At 29.9% G+C, this 25,149-nt stretch overlaps 1 protein-coding gene across 1 annotated transcript; it reads left to right on the forward strand.

The window, feature by feature from the left end:
* The first annotated feature begins 11,920 nt into the window (after positions 1 to 11,920).
* Positions 11,921 to 16,897, forward strand: LOC110668931 (F-box protein PP2-A15). The gene is made up of 3 exons (XM_021830351.2): positions 11,921 to 12,494; positions 12,586 to 12,704; positions 16,239 to 16,897. Exons 1-3 carry the CDS (start codon positions 12,183 to 12,185, stop codon positions 16,696 to 16,698), a joined length of 891 nt encoding a protein of 296 aa, XP_021686043.1. The 5' UTR covers positions 11,921 to 12,182; the 3' UTR covers positions 16,699 to 16,897.
* The last annotated feature ends 8,252 nt before the right edge of the window (positions 16,898 to 25,149 follow it).

Consider the following 25,149-nt stretch of genomic DNA (forward strand, 5'->3'; position numbering starts at 1 on the left):
AAGTTAAGCCCTAGGTTCATTGGCCCATATGAAGTCATTGAACGTGTGGGTCCAATGGCCTATAGGCTAGCTTTACCACCAGAGCTGGACAAGATTCACAATGTGTTTCACGTATCCATGCTCAGAAGATACCGCTCAGATCCTTCACATGTCATCTCCAGAGAAGAAATTGAAATACAACCGGATTTGACATATGAAGAAGAACCTCTACGGATCCTGGCTCGGGAAGTGAAAGAGTTGAGGAACAAACAGATTCCACTGGTGAAAGTGCTTTGGAGGCACCACAACAACGAGGAGGCAACTTGGGAAAGTGAAGAGACGATGAGGCAACAGTTCCCTCAACTGTTTGCAACAGGTAAATTTCGAGGACGAAATTTAAATTAGAGGGGAAGAGTTGTAACACCCTCCCGGTAGCAACTCCGTACATTCTACTGTTCCGGTGACCGGTGTCGGTCCTGACAGCTAGAACGTCCAGAAAAATATTTAAACTAAAGTGAGGGACCATAATTAACTCAAATATTAATAAGAAAAATTTGATAGAAATTTTAGAAATGAAATACAACCGAGTTAAACGAGCCGGTGCCCAAGGGATGGGTAACCAGAGGGAAGTTGCGGTTCTCGCAACGAGAAGCCCTAGACCCGGGGGAAAAATTATAAAATAATTTTTGGGACTCCAGAGAAGGGTTATTGAGGTTCCCATGGCATTAGAATGCCAAGAAAATACCTAGAAAAATTTTTCAATCTGTACAGACAATTTTGGCCCGTTGAGCCAAACGGAGGGCATTTTGGTCATTTCGCCTTCAGAGGTGATTTTTGGCCGACTTGTCCAATTGAGTAAATAAATATTGTGACATAAAATATGAATTAATATTGATGAAAAATTTATTAAAAATGAGAAATGAAAATAAGAAAACAAAAGTAAGAAGAAAAGTAAGTAAATAGGAATTGTGACATCATAATTATGTCATTTAAAAATGGTCCACCAATCACCATATAACAAAGACACTTAAAACAAACTAAAGAGGCTGAAAATAAAAGAAAAATGTCATCTTCTTCCTTTGGACCCCAACCAGCCGAAACCTCTTCCTTTCCTCCCTCCATTGATGTTCAATCAAGCAAGCTTAATTCCTTCCTTTGTTACACCACTAAACCCTAACTCCTTTAATTAAAACTTGACCATATCTCTAGGGGAAGCTTTTGGCAGCTAAAGAAGAGGAAAGAAAGTGAAGTTTTGAGTTGGGAAAAATCTGTCCTATTCAAGGTTAGTGCATTAGATACTTAAAACTCTTTATTTTTATGATTTGTAACTTGAATTGAGTAAGAATTGTAACTAAAATGAACAAGAATTATGTGTATACATACTATGAATTTTTGGCAGCCCTTGTGAAGGAATTATTTTGATTGTTTTGATGGACTTAGAGTGAACTAGAGCTTATGTTTAAAGTGTATACATATACATATACAAAGAATGAAAGAGTTGAATAAGGAATTTGTGAAAACTCATATGGGAATTAGGGTTTTGAGAAGTGAAAAATTGACTTGGCTTAGGAAATTGTTAGAGAACATTTTAATGGTCAATTAGTGACCATTTTAGGTAAGTTGACCACAATTTGGACTGAAAATATAGCATGGCAAAGTGAGTGTGTAGGCTGCCTAAGGACAGCAGCAGAGTGACTGAAATTTCAGTCCACTTGGACTGCCATATCTTTGGCTGTGTTGGTCCAATTGGTGTTTGGCCAATTGGACATGAAACTAGGCTTACAATGGCACATTTTTGCTGAAGAAACCATGCCCAAAAGACCAAAGCAAGAGGACCAAAAGTTGGCCCCAATCCGGATCCCCTGCAACAGCACCTGCAGAAATGACCAAATGAACAGTAACTGTTCATTTGGCCATAACTCACTGTAGATTTGGTCAATTGACCTGAAATTTTTACAGCAACAAGTTAAGACATAGACAAACAACTTTCATGAAGAAACCTACCCCAAATTATGGCCAGAACCTATTCAAATATGCAGTCACAGTCACTGTTCATGTTACTGTAGATATGGTAATTTCTGCAGAATGGAAATCCGGCCAGCTGTGGTTTTTGGACCATATCTGGAGCTACAAAACTCCAAATGGAGTGATTCAAAAAAGGAAATTCAACTAGACAAAATAAGGAACAACTTTTATGTTTACCAATTCCTCAAATTTCCACTGTAACAGTTTCTAATAGAACAGTAAAGTTATGATACAAAATCTAAAAAATCTGCTCCTTTGGTTTAATGCTTAGAAATGGTATTAACGCTTAATGCCAACAAGTTTTAAATACAAAATGTGGTATGTTGGGAGTGCCAAAGCCAATGTACATATTTTCTATCCAAAAGTCAACATTTTTGTTGACCAATGAGGTGAATAGTAACACCAAAACATGAAATTCACAAATTGAAGAATTTAAAAGTTTCAAATGCCCTAGTATACCTAACAAGATTGGTTTGGATAGTTTGGCATGCCAATAGGGTTCAGTTAGCAGTACTGCACATGGCAATATGCCATTCTGTGATTTCATGGCTTTTAGCCATTCTGACCTTGTATTGAGCTTTGGCCTTGTGCCTGATATATTTACAGCTTGTTAGCTGTTCTGTTGCACACCGGGAGATGCATATGTGACCGATGGTGTGACGGCCCGAGGTACTTGATACTCAGTGCCAGTTTACCCGTTTATCCAGTCCAGTCGTCTAGTGTAGGTTACTTGGGCAACCAAATGAATAAAAGTGGACAAAGTAAATGATATACAAATACCAAACAAATAAAACATATACATTCGTTACATATTTATTTCATGCTATTTCTTTTTATTTTATTATTACACCACTAAGCATTATTGCTTAGCGCGTTGCTTTTGCCACGCGTAGGTACTGGAGATACAGATCGTGAGCCCGATGAGACCGCAGACCGGTGAGTCCATCTGCGATTCTGCGCACGATGTCCGTGTCACCTCAACTTCTGCAGTGCATTGGTAGGACACTAGGTGTCATTTTGGCATTCTGTATTAAATTTTGATTTTCTCATATATAATTAAACTTGTGTAATGTATTTTGAGGTTCATGTAAATAATGAAGATTTATGGTTATGTATGGAAGTAATTTGAGTATTTATTTGTTGTTTATACATATAAGTACCCTGAGAAATGATGATTGAGAACTGAAATTGAAATGTTGTTGAGATCTTGATATTGAGACTTTGTTGATGAATTGAAGTTGGGATTGTTTGGAAAATTATTTGGAAGTGTTTTTAACAGGTTCTGAAGAACTGTTTTCTCCATTTTTTGCCGGTACTCCGCCGGATTTTCTTTAAAATTTTCGGAACCTCAAATAAATAATATTTTCGATAAATGGCTTAAATAAAGTATGTTTCATAAATTATATTCAAAGGCATGATATAAATTAATTAAGGTATATTAGAGTGTGCCGGTATACCGTGTGGCATTACTTACTCAGGTATACTGTACACGGGTAAGGGGTGTCACAGTAGCTCATCAACTGTCATGGTTTCGGTGTCTTTGGATTCTTCAATTGACATGCAGACATACGTGAATTTTCCTGTGAGGGTACGCAAAATTTTCTCAACAATTTTGGTATCCGTCATCTCTTCTCCATTACTCCTCATCTTGTTTGCTACTGTCATTACCCTTGCAAAATATTCATCGATAGACTCCTCCCTCTTCATTTCAAGCACTTCAAATTCCCTTCTTAATGCGTTAAGAAGAGATTTCTTCATTTCGAATTTCCTCCAAACTTCTTTTTCATTGAATCCCAGACTATTTTCGCTGTGCGGCGGTCCAGGATCTGTTCAAAAACAGTTCTGTCGATAGCTTGAAATAGATAGTGCTTTTCTTGATGATCCTTGGTTCTAGCATCTTCAAGTTGGGTCTGCTGTGCTTCTGTCAACATTTCTCCCTTTGGTTCTTCAAAACCATTTTCTATTAAACTCCACAGACCTTTAGCTCTAAGAAGATTCTCCATCAGCTCACTCCAATGGTCATAGTGACCATCAAAGTGCGAAATTTTTGTTAATGCCTTATCGTCACTCATCTTGCTGTGTTTGATCACTCAAAGATTTGTTATTTCCTCAGGGCCAGTGGGGCTCTGATACCAATTGTAAAGGTTCACAAGAGAAATAATAAACCAGAGCAATTGGATTTCAAAGTGATCACCTATTAGTGCAATAGTTAGGCATTATATAGCCTTCACATAAAACAGAATCATCGTAAAATATGCTAAATAAAAAAAACTTTCTTAACTTCTAGCAGCAGTAAATATCTACTGTAGAATAGGTCTTTATTGACTGAATCAAACTACTAACATAAAATAATTAATAGTATAGCTAAAATTATAACAAAAAATGTCTGATTAGTGATTTCATACCAAATGAAATAGTGATTAACATACCTATTATTTTTTTTTCTTAATTAAAAAGAACTGAAATTATAATCTTTCCTTATGTTTTATGTGAATTAGGCTTTGCTTTATTTATTCTTACTATTAATAGTCACATTCTTAGAATTAACTTTGAATTATATATAGTTGTCTACAAGGTACTACAAAAACGAAAATAAGATTAGCAACCAATCGACTCGATTGTTAATTCATTAAAATCGGTTGCTAATCGATTTAGCAACTAATTCAATTAATTGTAATGAGCCTGGTTATAAATAGCAAACGACAATCAAATCGGTTACAAATAGCAACAAACAACTAAATTAATTAAATTTAAAAAAATAAAATTTTTGATAAAAAACTATCGATTGTTAGTAACAACCGATTTAATAATCGAAAATAGTTGCTAATAATAACTGAAACATAATAAGTTACAAAAAAATTAGTATCTTTAATTTCATATTATTGCAATCATTTTGTAAATATTATTTGCAACGAATTTAGCAAGAAAAAGTCAATAGCTAAATTTAAAAGAATTATAAAAAAAATTAAAATTGCAAATAAAAAATTCAAATAAATAAAATTTTCAGAAATTAAAAAATAATAAATTATTAATGAAAATTAATATAGTAATTAATATAAAAATATTATAAAAATTAATAATAATAACTATTATAAAAAAAATATTAACAAGAAATAAATACAAAAACATATTTATAAAGCAAATTGCTAAAAAAAATTACCATATATATATATATATATATATATATATATATATATATATATATATTATAACAAAAAAATACTAAAAATTAATACTACAAATAATTTACTAATAAAAAACATATTTAAACAAAAATTTTTATTTTATGCAAAAAAAATGAATTAAATAAAAAAAGATGAAAAAGAAAAAGATGATAAAAAAATGGAAGAAAAAGATGATGAGAAAGAAAAAAATAATAAAAAAGAAAATATATAAGAAAGAAAAAGATGAAAATGAAAATAGATAAAAGAATGATAAATAAAATAGACGAAAAAGAAAAAATGATAAAAAAATAATGTTAGAAAATGAAGATGATAAATAAAAAATATGATAATGAAAAAAAAATGAAGAAAATAAGAGAAAAAATGAGCAGTGAAAAAGAAAATGAGTAATAGTTTATATAAGCAAATTAGTAACTGATTTTAGTAATAGATTATCAGATGCTAATTCCTTTTAAAAAATAGGCGAGAATTTTTGGGGGAAACCAAATTTCAATTTATTGCAAAAATCAGTTACTAATAGCAATTGATTTTAATCGATTGTAGAAATTGGTTACCAACAGCGATCGATTTTCAAATCAATTACAAATAAAAAAAAAAACAAACGTGAATTTTTTGGGGAAAAATATTTGGTTGCAAAATCCTTGGCTAGTAGCAATCGATTCTAATCGGTTTTAAAGATCAGTTGCTATTAGTAATTAATTTGAAAATTGGTTGAAAAATAAAATAAAATAAAAAATTAGTTGAAAATTTTTGCAGAAAAAAAAGTTATAAAATTGGTTGCTACTGGTAATTAATTTTTAATTGGTTGCAAAAATCGATTGCTATTAGCAACTGATTCACAAGTCGATTGTAAATAAAAAAAAATAGATAGGAATTTTTGTGGTGGAAATCGGTTCGAAAATTGATTGTAAAAATTAGTTATCGATAGCAATTGACTCGCAAATCGGTTGCAAAAAAAAAAAAAGATAAAAATTTTTTGGAGAAAAAAATTAGTAATCAATTTATAATTGATTACAAAAATTAATTACTATTAGTAATCGACAAGAAATCGATTGCAAATAACAACTGATTGCAAATCGGCTGCTAACTCTTGAATCAATTCAAATAATTTTTTAATTTAGCAATTAATTTCTTAAATTGGTTGCTGTTAGTAATCAATTTTAAAATTAGTTACTATTAGTAACATATTTTAGCAATTAATTTTATATTTAAAGTTTTTCTAATAATAATTAGCAATTGATTTAGTAATTAATTATAAATTAGTTGTTATTAGTAATCGATTTTGATAATTAATTATAAATCGATTGCTAATAATAATCGATTTAGCAATTGATTCTTGAATCGGTTGCTAAATTTTTTTAAAATTAATTATTTGACTGAAAAAAAAAAGAAATCACAACATAATTTTTAACTATAATCTTCTTTTCTTTACAAAATTTTCACCTGTTAATAATATTTATAAATTTTAATATTTTAAAATTAATTAGCTGGACTTTTTGGTCAATTAGACTGTGAAAATTTTATAATTTTAGAACAAATTTTAATATTTTAAATTAAAATTCATTAATAAGCATTATAATATCTTAGCAAATGGAAGAATTATTTTTACATTTTGTTACATAGATAATATTTTTCAAATAAATTTTAAAAATATTATGTTTATGTTTTTAGTCAAACTTTATCAAAAAAATCTCATTATATTATAAATTTTTAAAACATTTCATAACATACTTTAACTTCAGTAAATATTTTATAATATATTTTAATTTTTATAAAATAAAATTAAGATAATTTTTTAGTCTATTAATTAGAATTAAGATATTTTTAATATGCTGACATGATATCCTAAAAAAATAATAATAATAAAAAAGAAGGGCTTGGTGGGTGGGTTTATTTTGAGAAAATTCTTTCAAAAAACCAATGATTAAAAGGTCCATAGGTTTTGTAATTATCTCCCATAAAAAATGAAATTTGTAATTTCTTTCACAAGTTATGGGTCTCCCATATGCCAGCCAAAGTAGGACTCATGTCTTAAAATTAATATACTTTAATCATATTAGAATCTAAATATAATTATTTAACTTCAAACTAAAATTGAATTTTTTAAATAAAATTTCAAAATTTCAATTATTAAATTTAATTAAAATTAAATTAAATTGATTTTAAATTCTTTGAATTTTAAACTAAAACTTCAAATTCTAACCCAAAAGCAACACCAACCGATCAAGGCTAGCTCTACTTGATCTTTGTCCCACTTCACTTGATAGATGAATCATTAATATAAAACGTAACAAAACAAAATAAAAGATGGGAAACAAAATATAATAAATTATATATCCTTTTAAAATATTAATTTATTATTTATATTTATAATAATTTTGTTAATATAAAATAAGTGATTTTCATCACATGATTTCTTCGAGTTGGTACACGTGATAATAAAAGACTTCTCTTTTTTCTTTTATTGAATTTCTCCAAGTGGATAAGGCTTTGGTCTATGCAAATTTTTGTCAAAGAATTACAACTTATAACGAACAACATCCTTTACACAATGGTGGACATCAATTGTTGAGGAATTCCATGGTGTTTCATTTGTGTTAAACTCAATAACAATTACTTGCTGGATCATTTAGAAAGATCGTAATAGAGCTATTTTTGAGAACTACCAAATACATTCTCGAGAATTAGCTCTTCGTATTCATGCTAGCCTCTTGGAATTGGAGCAAGCCCTAACTATCAGGATTCCTCCAATCCCTGAAACCTTTCCTCTCTCTTCTACAGTGTCTTGGATTCCTCCACCCTAAAGAGTTTTGAAATAAAATTTTGATGTTGCTTGGAAGGATAATTGTCAGGTAGCTTATATTGCGGTAGTGGTGAGAAATTTCAAAGGTGAGATCATTGATGGGGTAATAAAGCAAGTTATTCGAGCTAACCCTCTAGCTGGAGAAGCGCAGGCTCTCTTATAAGCAGTTTTGCTGGCTAATAACATTGGTGCTACCTCAGTCATCTTTGAATTAGACTCAACTTTGCTTATTTCAGCTTTATCTGATCCTTTATTCACAAATTGACATATTTAAGTTTCAGTTGCAGTAATTAAAAATATCACCTCTTGTTTTAGAGAAGTGCAATTCTCTTTGATTAAAAGGCAAGAAAACTAAGAAACAAACTGTGTAACAAAACTTTTGTTTAAGAATTCATTACCTTGTAATTGGATTTGTAATTTGCTATCAGAATTATGCTCTATATTGCCTGCTTATGCCCTTGGGCTAGTTAATGCAAATGTTTGCTTTTCAAAAAAAGAATAACAACCATTCCATATTTTATTATCTGAAAAAAATTCCAAATATTAAAAAAAAATATAAATAAAAAAAATTAATTATTAAAATAATTTTAAAAAGCCAACTATTATAACTCATATTAAATTTCTTAAATACTAGTCTAATCTAACTTAATTCAATAATTAAAATATATAATTTATTTAAAATGTTTAAATTTAAATCTCTATTCTTTAGATCTCATCTGAAATTATACATAATGTATTATTAATTTTTATTATAATCTCATAATTATATTTTAAAAATAAAAATAAATTCTATTGGCTTTATAATTGTAATAATTAATTTATTTTTTTACATTTATTATTAAATATTATGAGTTTTTTTCTAAATTTTTGGAGAAAAAATCAGTTGCCACTAGTAATTGATTTTTAATTAATTATAAAAATCGGTTACTAATAGCAACGAATTTCAATCGGTTGTAGAAATTGGTTACTAACAGCAATCGATTTACAAATCAATGACAAATCAAAACAAATAAAAAAATAAAAATGAGTGAGAATTTTTTTGGGAAAAAGAATTGGTTGCAAAATCCTTTGCTAATAGCAACCGATTTTAATCGATTTCAAAGATCAATTGTTATTAGTAATCAATTTATAAATTGATTGAAAAATAAAATAAATTAAAAAATTAGTTTGAAATTTTTGCAGAAAAAAATAGTTACAAAATCAGTTGCTACAAGTAACCGATTTTTAATTGGTTACAAAAATAGGTTGCTATTAGTAACTGATTCACAAATCGATTGTAAATAAAAAGTAAAAAAAAATGAGTATAAATTTTTTGGAGGGAAAAATCAATTGGAAAATCGATTGTAAAAATTGGTTGCTGACAACAATCGATTCACAAATTGGTAACAAATAAAAAAAAAAGACAATAATTTTTGAGAGAAAAAAAAATTAACAATCAATTTATAATTAGTTACAAAAATCGATTGCTATTAGCAATTGACAAGAAAATCGATTGCGAATAATAATTGATTGTAAATCGATAGCTAACTCTGAAGTCAATTAAAATAATTCTTTAATTTAGTAACCAATTTTAAAATTGATTGCTATTAATAACATATTTTAGTAAATAATTTTAAAATTGGTTATTAATTATATATTTAAATTATTTTTAATATTGATTAGCGATTGATTTAATAATTAATTATAAATCAGTTGCTATTAGTAACCAACTTTAGTAACTAATTACAAATCATGTGCTAATAATAATCGATTTAGCAATTGATTCTTGAATAGGTTATTAATTTTTTTTAAATTAATTGTTTGACTTAAAAAATTAAAACCATAAATCGATTATAAAATTAATTATTAATAACAATCAATTTCAGTCAGTTATAATAATCGATTACAAAATTAATTATTTTTTATAATGTGAAAAATTATATTATACACTAAAAATATTAAAAAGTAGTGTCATTTTAAATACAAATATTCAAATTTTCCTTATATATAAAAGGTGAAATCATGTATTTTCATCGGGAAAGTTTGTGCTTAAAGAGCATCCGATAATTCTTCTATCAACAAGGGTGAAATGTTTTTCAAAAATTACATCAATGGTTATGCGACCAATACAAAATGTTGCCTGGTTTCTCAATAGCCCACAAGTTTATGTTTACTTTCAATACTAGGTTGAAAAATGTATTAGGTACCATTTCTTTAATAATTTAGGTGAGTCGTTACATTAAATAAAAAATATGTCTTCAATCATTAAATTAAATAAAGTTAAATTCAATCGCTGAATATTAATTTTATATAATACGATGCCGAAACTTTTAACTACAATCTCATTTTCTTTACATATTTTTTATCTGTTAATAATATTAATAAATTTTAATATTTCAAAGTTAATTAGCTAGATTTTTTCGATTAGGGTGTGAAAATTTTATAATTTTAAAGAAAATTTTCATATTTTCAAATTAAAATTTTTAACTATAATCTTCTTTTCTTTACAAAATTTTTACCTGTTAATAATATTCATAAATTTTAATATTTTAAAATTAATTAGCTAGACTCTTTGGTCAATTAGAGTGTGAAAATTATAAATTTTAAAAATATCCCATTTATGTTTTTAGTAAAAAATGTTGTTTGGAAATATTTTTTTAGGAGAATATATAAGTTAACTCTTAAACTTTATCAAAAAAATCTCATTATATTTTAAATTTTTAAAATACTTTAACTGTTGTAAATATTTTATAATATATTTTAATTTTTATAAAATAAAATTAAGATATTTTTTAGTCTGCTAATGTGACGGACTATTAATTAGAATTAAAATATTTTTTATTATGCTGGTATTATAACCTAGAACAAAAAGAAAATAAAAAATAAGGGCTTGGTGGGTGGGTTTATTTTGAGAAAAAATCTTTCAAACAGCCAATGATTAAAAGGTCCATAGGTTTTGTAATTATCTCCCATAAAAAAAGAATTTTGTAATTTCTTTCACTAAAATTGAATTTTTTAAATAAAATTTCAAAATTTCAATTATTGAATTTAATTAAATTGATTTTAATTTCTTTGAATATTAAACTAAAACTTCAAATTCTAACCCAAAATCAACACCGACCGATCGAGGCTAGCTCTGCTTGATCTTTGTCCCACTTCACTTGATAGATGAATCATTAATATAAAACGTAACAAAATAAAAGATGGGAAACAAAATATCATAAATTATATATCCTTTTAAAATATTAATTTATTATTTATATTTATAATAATTTTTTTAATATAAAATAAGGGATTTTCATCACATGATTTCTTGGGGTTGGTACCTGTGATAATAAAAGACTTTTCTTTTTTCTTTTATTGAAATTCTCCAAGTGGATAAGGTTTTGGTCTATCCAAATTTATGTCGGAGAATTACAGCTTGCAACAAACAACAGCCATTCCATATTTTCTTCTCTGAAAAAAATTCCAAATATTAAAAAAAAATTCCAAATAAAAATAAATTAATTATTAAAATAATTTTAAAAAACCAACTATTATAACTCATATTAAATTTCTTAAATACTAGTCTAATATAACTTAATTTAATAATTAAAAATATATAATTTATTTAAAATATTTAAATTTAAATTTCTATTTTTTAAATCTCATCTGAAATTATATATAATGTATTATTAATTTTTATTGTAATCTCATAACTATATTTTAAAATTAAAAATAAATTTTATTGGCTTTATAATTATAATAATTAATTTATTTTTACCTTTATTATTAAATATTATGAAATTTTTCTGAATTTAAAATTTAGAAATTCGAAAATTTTAAGTTAATTTAAAAACCCAAGAAAAAATTTCCAATATTCATGGCTGTAGCATTCCTGGCTCAAGAGAAACAGACGGGCTCATTCCCTGGTTATGGACCCCACCACCCACCAAGCCCCCACTCAACTCTCTCCCTGTCGATCTCGTTAAAAACCTTCATTTTCTCTGATTTTTCTTCGCTTTCCTGGAAAAAAAAGAAAACTATATTAAAATGAGATACACGAAAAAATACTTCGCTACTCCTCCATTTTCTCGTCGACCAAACACTCCTGAGATGGCCTAAACAAAGACCCAACTCACACCCACACAAATTCTTAAATTAGCTACATACTAATTAAATTCTGTGAAGAAGAGCAGAGAAGGAAGGGGCAGGGGAAGGGGTGGGAGGGGACCATGGGTGCGTCGCTATCGAACCTGACGGAGGGAGCCAACGGGGCGGCCATGGGTCCGGGACTCGGAGATATACCGGAAAGCTGTGTGGCGTGCGTGTTTACTTACTTGACGCCACCGGAGATTTGTAATCTTGCTCGATTGAACACCGCGTTTAGAGGTGCCGCATCCTCTGATTCAGTTTGGGAGAAGAAGTTGCCGCCTAATTATCAAGATCTGCTCGATTTGCTTCCTCCCGAACGGTACCAGAACTTATCCAAGAAGGACATCTTTGCTCTTCTCTCGCGGCCCATTCCCTTTGACGATGGCAATAAGGTTAGTTTCTTTCATTTACCGTCAAGTCGCTTGTGGTGTAGTCTTAGCGGTAGTTTTTTTTTTTTTTAAATGTTTGTTTCTTTTTGGGCAGGAGGTATGGTTGGATAGAGTAACGGGAAGGGTATGTATGTCGATATCGGCCAAAGGGATGGCGATAACGGGGATTGAGGACCGAAGATATTGGAATTGGGTTCCCACTGAAGAATCTAGGTTGGTTTAAACTGAATTATGATGATTGATGTTTATTTTATTAGGTGTGACAATGGCTTAATTAGGGAGTTAAATAATTGTGGAGAGATTATTTAAGTTTTTCTAGTCCTATTGAAATAATTTTATGATTGGAATGATGCCGGAAGTGATGTGATTTATTTCTTTTGATAAAAACTTGGTATCAGGGTTTTGGGAATTTTGAAGAAAGTCCTGAGGAGGCTAAATAGATGTGTTAAATATGGCAGCAACACCTTAACACTTGATAGTGGTCAATGTGTGTGCATTTATTTCTGCTTTTTGCTGCGTTTCACAAAATGAGGCTTTCTTTTCTTTGCCCTTTTGGAAAATTCTTATGTGGATCTGAGAAGATCTATTGTGGGTTTATTTATTTATTTATTTTATTGCATTTTAAAGCAAATTAGCAAACTTTAGCCATCAAACCAAGAATATGACTAATGTCCAAGAATTAGGTTCTAATAAAAGATAATATTAATATCTATATGTGTGTGTAGAGAGAGAGAGAGAGAGAGAGAGTAGCAAAGAGGCTTGAAACAAAATAATTTTGTTTCTCAATTTCTATGTCCATGTTGCCATCAAGTAGGTTTAGCGGTGTTGAAATTTTCATCAGTTTCAAATGAGTTTGGTTTAGCCAAATCATGTGGATATGATACTTTGGTTCTGGCCTTATGATTTCATAGTTTTCTATACTTAGATCATGATGGACTTTTGTGCTCTTTTCTTATGATGAACAAATTTTATTGTGCCTGGGTAGGACAGTTTTACATCTTGGATTGTAGTTGGATTTGACTAATTATTGTGCTTAACTATAAGCCCCTGTGCTCCACAAATAGAAGCTGTTGGTTATGTGAGTTAAGAAATGTTTGAATCTCGAGTTTCTTGAGAACCTGCCAGTTGTATAATACTTATCTGGCTTTAGTAGTGAACTTCATCAGGTTTTCTTTTCTTTCTTTTTTTTTTTTTTACTAATAACACAAGCAATGCTTGTGGTAGATAAAATTGAAAGAAATTTTGAAAATGTATTACCTGAGATAAATGGAAGGGAAGGAAGAAAAAAAAAGGAAGGGGGGGGGTTGGGGGGGAGAGAGATGAATAAAGAAAAGGTAAATAGGGTGAATTTTTTGTTGGACGTGGTGAGAAATGATGGGGATAGTGGGGAGCGGAGATGGTGGGTTGTTACAGGGTATTAGATATTGTCCATTACATAATGCATCAACTATTACATATTGGATTTTATGCCACTAATATGATAAGTTCATTACAGCTGATTTGTGTTCACACTTTTATTGTTTGTACAAAACCAATAAGGATTTGTTTTGTAGTGGCCAAAATAACCTAGAGAGGGGCCCAAAAAAAAAAAAAAAGCAGAGGAAGAAGAATGATGTGGGGTGGGGGCATACTTGGGTGGGGCTGGAATCATCATCAACATGTTTTTCTCATGCAGCTTCTTTCTTATAGTGTAGGTGCCATCTGAACTGAACTCCTTTTCCTAGTTTGTAGTCTAATTTTCCTCATGCTGTTGGCTAGAAGGGGATTTTCAGATTTTATTGCCCAAGGTTATTTTGCTTATTTAGTTTTCCCTACATATGTAATTATTTATATTATAAATATCGAGATATCCAACAAATTTAATGAGTCAGGGAAAAAGAACTTGAAGCATGGGAGAAAGAATATGCGATATCAAGAATCTTTAAATTGAAAGCAGAGTTTGTTGTGATATTAGGACTGAAAGAAAAGTTTGATTAGTTATCAAGAGTTGTTAAAGATTTAAGGCAAGTACAAAAATGCTGTTTGAATCAGAAAAGCAATTTGAAGATGAAGAACAAGAACTATTGGAAGCTAAAATTGAAAAACTTGAAGTTTTGGTTGTTGAATATTCACATGTTGAAGAACTAGTTCCAGAAATGCATGTTGAAGACCTTGTTCTGGGAAAAGAAGTTGAGGAAGCTGAACAAGAAAAGGTTATGAAAACTAGCCTCGAAATTGAAGAAAATCAAGCTAAGGAGGCGACAAAGAAGATTGAACATTTTTCAAATTCTTTCATTCCTAGTGAATCAAAGGGCCTTCCAGCTATTGTTTTGATTGATTTTCTATGTTCAGACATTTCCAAGGATGCAAATAGTGCATGAAATTCTTCTTCTCAATCTCATTTCTAACATAAAAAAAGATAAAGTTCTTTATTCTTCAAATCCAGTGCTTGATTTTCCAATTATAATACTCGAGGTCGAGTTTTCTTCAACTATAGGAGAATGATGCAGTATTAGAAGACGACTAAATTTAGGAATTATATTCGTTGTAGAATTAGAAAGTTTAGAGTTCTATTAATAAGGAATTCTATTAGGTTTATTATTATTTTCCTAGTTTGAGTTTGCTTTAGTGGTCCTATTTTGTTTTGGTTTAGTATTCCTAATTAGTTACTAAAAGGACTAGTTGATAAACTATAAATACCTATTTTTACGTATTTTATTGGAGACTTTTATTATGATATTATTGACAATTAAGAATCATTAAAATTGGGAATTTGTTTCTCTTGATCCTTCTTCTTCTTGTTTTACACGAGCTATATTTTGTAATACCTTTGATGATAGTATCTAAACATGGCCTTTGATCCTGATGAATATTTTTGGTTTAGTTTATTGCTAGAGATTTTTATTTTTTTAATTTTTTTTTTTTAAAAAGATACAGGTAAATTTGGTATGTCTGGGACCAAGTTACCATGCCAAGCAAGGGCCAATCCATCTCTGCAAAACAACCGGCCTGAACTGAGATATTGAAAACCGCATGAATTTCCAATATTTATTGAGTAGAAATCTCCTGTAATCTTCTGTCCTCTAGCTTTCGTCGCATTCCCTTTTCAAAGTCTTATTCTTGCAATGCATAGGTTTCTTTATAATCATAGCATCTTTGGCATAAAGGATTTGGAACTAAAACCCCAAGAAATCTCTTTATCATTGTTAAAATTATATGTAATAAAGTGTAAGCCATAGGAAACTCTTGACTGTATGAGGGCCATGCCACATTTTATATTTGGCATTTTTGATTGACAAGTGGGCTTTTTGCAATGTTGATTTGAGAATGCATGATCTAAACACCAATTCCTCTCTCCCTCCATTGTGGAAAAAAGGAAAATCCTTCATTTCTATCAGCTTTTATTTGTTGGTGGACGTAGAGAATAAAACTTTGGGCCTTAGGGGTTTTTGATATGAATTCTAAATATTTCTCACACCATGTACACTATGTTATCAGAAAGATAGCTGTATGTGGTTTTTCAAGGATTGCTGCATCTTTCATCAATTTTCTCTTAGCAAAAATATAAAAATTTACTTAATATGATCAGTTATCGGAGTAATTACTGTATCTGCTTTGGTGCTTCATATGTAGAGTAACTTGAATGACTTTCCTTGAAGAATTTTTTTGTCCTAGTTGTCTATTCATGTGTCCTACAGCAATTCTTTTTAACAAAGTATGATGCTTTTAAAGATTTTAACAGTGAATTTTTTTGTGTCTTTTTTGCAGATTCAATGTTGTGGCCTATTTGCAGCAAATATGGTGGTTTGAAGTAGATGGAGTTGTAAAGTTTCCTTTTCCAGCTGATATCTATACTCTATCCTTCAGGCTTCACCTTGGAAGATTTGCCAAAAGGTTGGGACGACGTGTGTGCAGTTTTGAGCACACTCATGGTTGGGGTATAAAGCCAGTACGTTTTGAGTTGTCTACTTCTAATGGTCAGCAAGCATCATCTGAAAGTTGTTTAGATGAGGCTGAACAAGAAGCAAATGGCAACCATAAACGTGGATTGTGGTTAGAGTACAAGGTAGGTGAATTTGTTGTCACTGACTCAGAACCTTTCACCGAGGTCCAATTTTCCATGAAACAGATTGATTGCACACATTCCAAAGGTGGGCTTTGTGTAGATTCAGTTTTTATTATCCCCAGTGATCTCAAGCAGCGTAAAAGAAGAGAGGTTTTGAAGTAGCCTGAACACAAACGCCATGTTCTTTAGTATTGTCAATGATCCCAGAAGTTTCCAGTTGGGTTTTCATTATACAGCTTGTACTTTTGTAGGTATTTCATGTTTTAGAGGATGTCATCATACCTTTCCTTTTTTTCTTTTTTTTTTTGAAGTAGGTGTATGTCCTCAATGGTAATGTAATCTTGCTGCTGTATTTGATCCAGTTTTGTTTCATTTTATACCTTTGCAGATAGGGTTCACAGAAAATGCTTTGATTTGCCTCCTTGCTCTTGCTGGTGCTTTCTGTTAAGCATTTCATTAGTTAGTTTGATGCAATTGAGTTACAATTCTTAAGTTTTGTCAAAACTTATAAGTACCATTATCTCATTCGTTTATTATACATGACTTGGTCAAAACTTCAATGGCTGATAACTGCAACCTATGTTTGTATGTCTGTGCGTGAGAAATGATTTGTTTTGTTTTGCATTATCAATTGCAATTATGGTATATTTTGTAAAATTTGATATTTGAAAATTACCTTTTATCAAGGATGGGATAATTTTATTAATAGTGTGGTGATCCTGTAAAACATTATGAGCACTACGGGCTCAAGTTGACCTCTTGTCTCGTGATACTCTCAGCCAGTTTTACTCTTTAGTTTAGCAGAATTACTCTGGTTGGTCTCAGTGCTTGGGTCAATTGGTTTGCCCTTCGCTGTGAATTGGGTAAGTATTACATTGTGCCATGCTGATCAGTAATGTTTAGATTGTTGCATACAATCAGATTTGTTTGTTGTATATCACACGTGAAAATTTAACAGTTAGCTTTATAGATGGTGTTAATGCGTAGGAAGAGTAAGTTGATTATTTACCACTGCCTCGAGTTAATAACAATTGTGGAAACTCGTAGTTCCCTGTCTTTAAACCCCTGCAAGGTTTTTTGTTCATGTTGTTCAGATGAAAGCTGTTTAAGAAGCATGCAAAGCGCCAAACAGAACTGCCTTTGTCAAAGCACTTTTAGTTCCCTGTACATTGTTGTCTCTTCCCTCTTTTTTCCTTTTGATAAGTTCTACTGACTTGGGGATCCTTTGGTTTCATTTTCTGTTTCAGAGAGTTCCATTAGATTCTCTGTTTATGTTTACTTGTGTTTTTGAAATAGGGTCAATAACTAGTAACTGATTGGCTCTGTAATTGTTTTGGTTGTGTTGGCCAATCCAATAGGTAGATTGTTTTGCTTCTTGTCTGAAAATTGCAACAATCATTTTGCGGTTAGGATTTCAGTTGGTGCCAGCTTGAATTGAGTTGCATCCTCTAGCTATAAAATTGTCAGCATGAACTATTTCCTATGCAAAATTGACACTTTCTATGGGTAGGTTCATGGACTTTGTTGGTTGCTTTATGCTAAGCTGTTATGGACCACAGATAGGGAGTTTTGGCTTGAATTTGGTGATATGTACTCAAATTTGTTATTTTCATCATCTACCTGTCAGAAGTGATTGGTAATAGTGATTCCTTTGGCTTGGACTAAGCCTGGAGTCTGAACAAAAGGATTGATTAAGCAACAATCGTTGGATTTTTGTGGCAGGAACTTTTGTATTATTACCAGAAAAAAGAAAGTGTAGCTTCTTTTTCTCACTTTACTCTTGAGGTATCCGGCAACTGTTCATGTTGTAACAGACATACAACAATGTTACAGAGTTGGTTGTCATCTTCTTAGATTGCAGCCGATTAATATTTTCAGACAATTATAGCTGCGGTTATCACCTTTATCTGTATGATTTGCTTTGCCCATTATAGATATAAAGCATCTAGAGGGTTTTATTGTTGTATCCATATCTATCCATACCCATAGATACCATAAGTTTTCATGGTAATGGATTGTTTTGCACATTTGGGAATTCATTTATTTAAGCACTTCTGTAGCAAATTTGTTGAACAGAATGAATTCAACCTAAGCAATTTATCGCACTTGATTTTGTAGGCTTCTTACCCTTTATTTTCTCCATTTGTTTTGAAGTTTAACCTAGGAGGCTAGAAATATGCTTGCATCTGTTTGCATTATGGTTAATGTTATGGGATCACATGGTTTATGTATTGATTGAATTCCAGAAAACTTAAATGGTTTGTGTTGTTTTTGGATTGTACAAATGGCTAAAATTTTAGGCCTTGGTCCACCGTATCCGGCGCCGCCCATGTACAATTAAAGTATGCAGTAATCTTTGGTGAAATGGTTCAGTTTTAGACTGAAAGTGGCGTGTGCAAGTTTCATTATTAAATTAGTCTCAAATTTTCAGCAGATGCAAAATTTAAGAAAAAAAAGGGGTTTCGTTGGCCTCATTTGGGACCACCATTGAAAGTTGAAGCTCATTTTAATAGGACGCCCCTTCTCTATGTTTCGTTGTGATGGGTTTCTTCAACAGGTTTTAAATTTAAAGTTTCCCAGCTTAGCAAGGACCACTCATTGCTTGACATTTTCTGTGACCTAGACCTCTTCTTTTAGGTCTGCCCTTCATGTCCTATCCTCTCTCCCTCCCGTTGTTCTGTTTTAGGCTGTGAAATTTTTACTACTTTGCTGGCTAATTGCCTGCCTTTGTTGCTCCAACCTGTTAGAGAAATCAATGCATGAGATTTATAGCTTAAATTGCATCCCAAAAGCTGAGCCTTTTAATAATTGATTGTCCTTCGGAAATTCTTAAAAACCCATCAATGAATACGCATGAAACGAGCAGATTTTAGGGAAAAAAAAAAAAAAGACCCTTAAGCAAGGCTAGTTTTGATTCTTGTTTGAAAATGACAAAGTCACGTACCAGTAATTCTTGTTTTTAATTGGGTAAACAATTATTTCTGTTGATCTTTTGGGATGCATATAGCTTCATATCTTCACAATTATAAGCTCTGAATACTTATTACAATACGTAATAGAATTACTGGTAACAATTTCTTTCTAGTGTCAATTTTGGTTAGGTCATAGCCCAGGCTGGTGATGTCCTTTTTCTGGGTTTGAAAACAATAACAAAAACCATCAAGAATTAGGTTTTGTTTGTGGGCTTCAAAGTCGCATGCATTTCATCATCATTTGTCTTAATCATTGCCATTATAATCATCACCAGAAGTGATGGTAACAGTAGCAGTAGCAGTAGCAGTAGCAGCAACAGTTGCTGAAGCTAGTCCAATGGTAGACTCACCATACACACCCATCAAAATCCAAGGATTAGCTCAGTTAATCAGAGTTCAACTGATGCTGTCAGCACCCAGGAGGTTATTCTTGAAGCTCACAGAAACCTTTCAAGATTGCAATGAAATTCTATCTACTGAAGGTTAATGGCCATAGAAAACCTTCCCTCTGCCAGCCAATTGCATAGTGATTTTTCATCAACTAAGCAGTAAACAGTATTGAACTCTGCACAAGTGTGGCAGTGGCAGAGGGGTAAATGGTTAATCCCAAGAATACAGCTTTATTCCTGGAATTTTGTTAAAACTGTTTGGGTATACTCTGTCTTAAGCAAGCAACCAATAAATTTTCTGCTCTTTTCTTTGTTTAGGAAATTTCAATTGATTATATATGGAAATATTCAGACAAATAAAGTAACACTATGCCAATGTTTTTCAACTTCCAAACCCTTGGCTTTTGTTTCTTGCTTTCCATGGAAAGGTAACTCTTGCTGCTCCTTTCACCACTAGAAGTAAAACATAAAAACATCCATGCACTTGCATGTATTGAATCTCAAGCTTTATATTTAGAAGTGTTCCAATCTCAAGTAATGCTATTTTGGGATGAATGTTAATATTTGATTCTCATGACAATTGATAATTATTTTTATTTTAATTGAAATATGAAGCTGAATAATGAAAAAGAATTTTTAAAATGAACCTATTAATTTGAGATTAAGATTTAATTATTATTATTATATATAGTTAATTACCAATAATTCAGAAATGATCACCTTTAATTAATGCAGAAGAAAGTATAATGATCAATTTCAAAGAGAAAGAAATAATGCAGAAGAAAGAACAACCATCAATTGGTAGGCAGCTAAGCAGTGACCTCTGTCACTGTAGGGTTGTACATGAGTTGGTTTAGGTGAATTGATCATATTTCACCAAACTAAATTGACAAAGTCCGTTTTAACGGTATTTAAATCAAAGATCAACATATTAAATTACAAAACTATATATATATTTATTTGATTTTTACATTAATCGGGGTTGGATTCTATTTTTTTAATTTATAATTATTTTTAAATTATAATAAATATTTAAATATATAAAATCACTAATTTCAGTTAAAATTTATTCAGGTTAACAGTGTATGTCGGTTTAGAGATTTCGTTGTATTCATCTCTTCCACTCTTATGGGCTTTCCTCCTCTCTTCAACGTGCCGTTATGATCAAGTCAGGGCCTCACACTTTCACGTACAGATCTGCTCTTCTATGTAAAACAAAAAATTCAAAAAAGGAACTTAAAATAAAAAATAAAAAGGGGCTCTCCCATTAATTAATTGCAGACTCTCTCTACACTTATCTCTTAGACCTGACTCCACTACAAGCCAAACATATACTATGCTACTGCAAGCTAATTATGGTGGGGGGATCTCTGGAGAAAGGTGAAAAAATAGGATCCACCGAGAAAATTTTTATATTTTCTTTGATTCTTGTCTCGTATCGTTGCATTAAGAGATTACAGGTTTTGTATACTGATTGAATAATATCTGCATGTCTTGAAAATTTTTATCTGATTTATAATAAAAATTATACATTTAATAAATAAATTTTATTATATATTTTATATTTTAAATTAAGTAATCCGAGTTGATTATGATAAATTAAATTTAATAAAAACAAATATGATACTGATCAATGATCATTTTATGTAGTAAATCAAAAAAATAAAAAATAAAAATATGGATTTTATTTCTATATATATTTTTTTAAATATATATTTGTCTATTTTATATTTAGAGACTATATACATCTTTATAATTTTCACTTTATATATATATAATTAAATAATAAAATTATTCCATTTTTGTTTTGTTTTAATTTAATTTATTATAATATTATAATTACAGTGAGTCATTATACATAATAGAATTTTATTTATTAATCTATAATTTAGAAAATCAGACCAAAGTATAACTAATTAGGTGTTGGTCATGCACTATGCTTGATTAGATGTGATGGCATTCTCAATTAAGAGCAATTAATTTCAAATAGTTATCTTTGAGTTTGATGATATTTAGGATTAATTATGATCCACCATTTTTTTTAATTAACAATAAATATAATTTAAGAGGTTTGCACATTCTCTCTCATAAGAAATGGATTCATTAACTTTTTAATTTAATGAATAACTATAATTATGATTTTATAACAACACTAATTTTTAGTACCCTTAATGCATATAGTATAAAGTAGTATGATAAATATTCATATTATATTCAATTCGTCTCAATTAATATTTTTTTATTAAAAAGAAAAAAATTATTTAATCTTTATATTTTAATGAAATTAATTTTTTATCTTTATAATTTTAAAAGTATATTTTTTAATTTATGTATTTTGATTTTATTAAATTATTTAATCATTCCGTTAAAATTTCTATTAATCAAAGGATTTTAATGTTAGTTAAACTATTATTTAGTTTATCTATTTTAGTAAAATTAATAAGTTAATCCTTATATTTTAAAAAATATTTTAGCTAGTCCTTATGATTTAGTTCTGTTAATTCTTTAGTCTCTGTTATTTTTTATACCCAAACTACCAACCTTCTCCCTCTTATTTCTTACTTACTCTCTCTTATTTCTCCCTCCCAATGTTTTTCCCCTCTACATCCTTAACCCTTCTCTCCCTCGTTCTCTCTTTCATCTTTTCATAGAAATTAATACAAGTTATATGCATAAAAAAGTTAATCAATTCCATTAGATTTCTAAGTAATATATAGAGAAATTATTTTTCAATGGAGAAAATACAAAAAAGATACCGAGAAGGAATGAAAAAACTTGAACAATTTAAAAAAAAAAAAAATATATATATATATATATATATATATATATATATATATATATATATATATATATATATATATATAAATTCAGATTTAGTCTATACAATAAAATTTTCATTTTTACCTTAGAATATATTTTTCAAAATATTATGTTTTTAAAATATATAGACTAAATAATTAGTTTTACTAAAATAAGGATTAAATAGTAATATTTTTTAAAATATAGAGACTAACTAATTAATTTTACTAAAATAGAATGATTAAATATTAGTTTGATTAGTATTGACTAACAAAAAATTTGACGAAAAGGCTTAATAGTTTAATAAAAATAAAATATAGGGACTAATTAATAATTTAACAAAAGCAAAATACAACGATTAAATAGTATATTTTTTAAAATACAAAAATTAAATAATTAATTTCATTAAAATGCATAAACTAAATAATAATTTTTCCAACTAAAAAACTCAATTTATGTTGCCATATATCTCGCATTACTATTTTAATATTGAGTGTTCTTTGCAGCTTAAACATATTTGTAAAGGATTTTCTTCTCCAAACTTAATGTATCATGTACTTATTAAATACATAAATCTTAAATATTTATATCTTAATTTATGATGGACCAAATTTATGCAAAAATTTCCTAAAATGATGATTGAAATCTTCTATATATACAAAATTTCTTTATTTAGACATAGTTTATTATGAATTTAAAAAATAAGATATATGATGGAATCTACCAGTTAAATATATAAATCTTATATTGTGTCTTAAATTTATAGTAGTTGGCTATACATACACTAATTATCTTATCTTCTCCATATATATATGTTACGTTATTCACATACCTAATCAATACAGGGTACTTAATACACTTCTTAATATATTTGAGAAATAACTAGAGCATGAAACACTTATAGAAGCTCAAATACCAATTAAATAGACTTTAATATCATAATAAGAAAATGGATAGGGTCTAACTAATGAAAAATTATACTATAAAATCAATAGAGAAATTATTAAATGTATTTGTGTACATGTATCATCTCTCACAATCATATAGGACTTACTTTTCATATTATAATAAGACCCACTACTCTTATATACATTAGAAATATTCTATAATTTTCCAAATTAATATATGTATTGTAACCATTAATTATAGTATTATAGTAGATATCATATATGTCATATCATAAATAAATATTATAATTACAGTGAGTCATTATACATAATAGAATTTTATTTATTAATCTATAATTTAGAAAATCAGACCAAAGTATAACTAATTAGGTGTTGGTCATGCACTATGCTTGATTAGATGTGATGGCATTCTCAAAAGCAATTAATTTCAAATAGTTATCTTTGAGTTTGATGATATTTAGGATTAATTATGATCCACCATTTTTTTTAATTAACAATAAATATAATTTAAGAGGTTTGCACATTCTCTCTCACAAGAAATGGATTCATTAACTTTTTAATTTAATGAATAACTCAACTCAACTCAACTCAACTAAGCCTTTATCCCAAAAATTTGGGGTCGGCTATATGGATTTGCTTTTTCCACTCTGAACGATTTTGGGTTAAATCCTCAGAAATGTGTAATGCTTCTAAGTCATGTTGTACTACTCTCCTCCAAGTTAATTTAGGTCTACCCATTTTTTTCTTTCTATCCTCTAACCTAATGTGCTCTACTTGTCTAACTGGAGCCTCCGTATGTCTACGCTTCACATGACCAAACCACCTCAATCTCCCTTCTCTCAACTTATCTTCAATTGGCATCACTCCTACCTTTTCTCTGATACTCTCATTACGGACTTTATCTAGTCTAGTATGGCCACTCATCCACCTTAACATTCTCATCTCTGCAACTCTTATCTTAGATGCATACGACTCTTTCAGTGCCCAACACTCACTACCATATAACATAGCCGGTCGTATGGCGATGCAGTAAAATTTTCCTTTTAATTTATTGGGAATCTTACGATCACATAAAACTCCGTGGCACGTCCACTTCAACCATCGGCTTTAATCCTATGACTAACATCCTCCTCACATCCCCATCTACTTGAAGGATCGAGCCTAGATATTTAAAGTGATTACTTTGGGACAAGTACCACCCTATTCAAACTAACTCCTTCCCTATCACCGGTTTGGCCTTCACCGAACTTGCAATGCATGTATTCTCTTCGTTCTACTTAACTTAAAACCCTTTGACTCTAGAGCACTTCTCCAAAGTTCTAGCTTCCTATTGACTCCTTCTCGTGTCTCATCTATCAGAACAATATCATCCGCAAACATCATGCACCAAGGAATACTCTCTTGTATATGTTTCGTCAGTTCATCTAAAACTAATGTAAAAAGGTAAGGGCTTATGGCTGATCCTTGGTGTAATCCAATTGAGATCGGAAAATCACTTGTGTCCCCTCCCACTGTGCGCACAATAGTAGTTGCTCCTTCGTACAT

The sequence above is a fragment of the Hevea brasiliensis genome, chromosome 5, assembly GCF_030052815.1.
Source record: "Hevea brasiliensis isolate MT/VB/25A 57/8 chromosome 5, ASM3005281v1, whole genome shotgun sequence".
Lineage (NCBI taxonomy): Eukaryota > Viridiplantae > Streptophyta > Magnoliopsida > Malpighiales > Euphorbiaceae > Hevea > Hevea brasiliensis.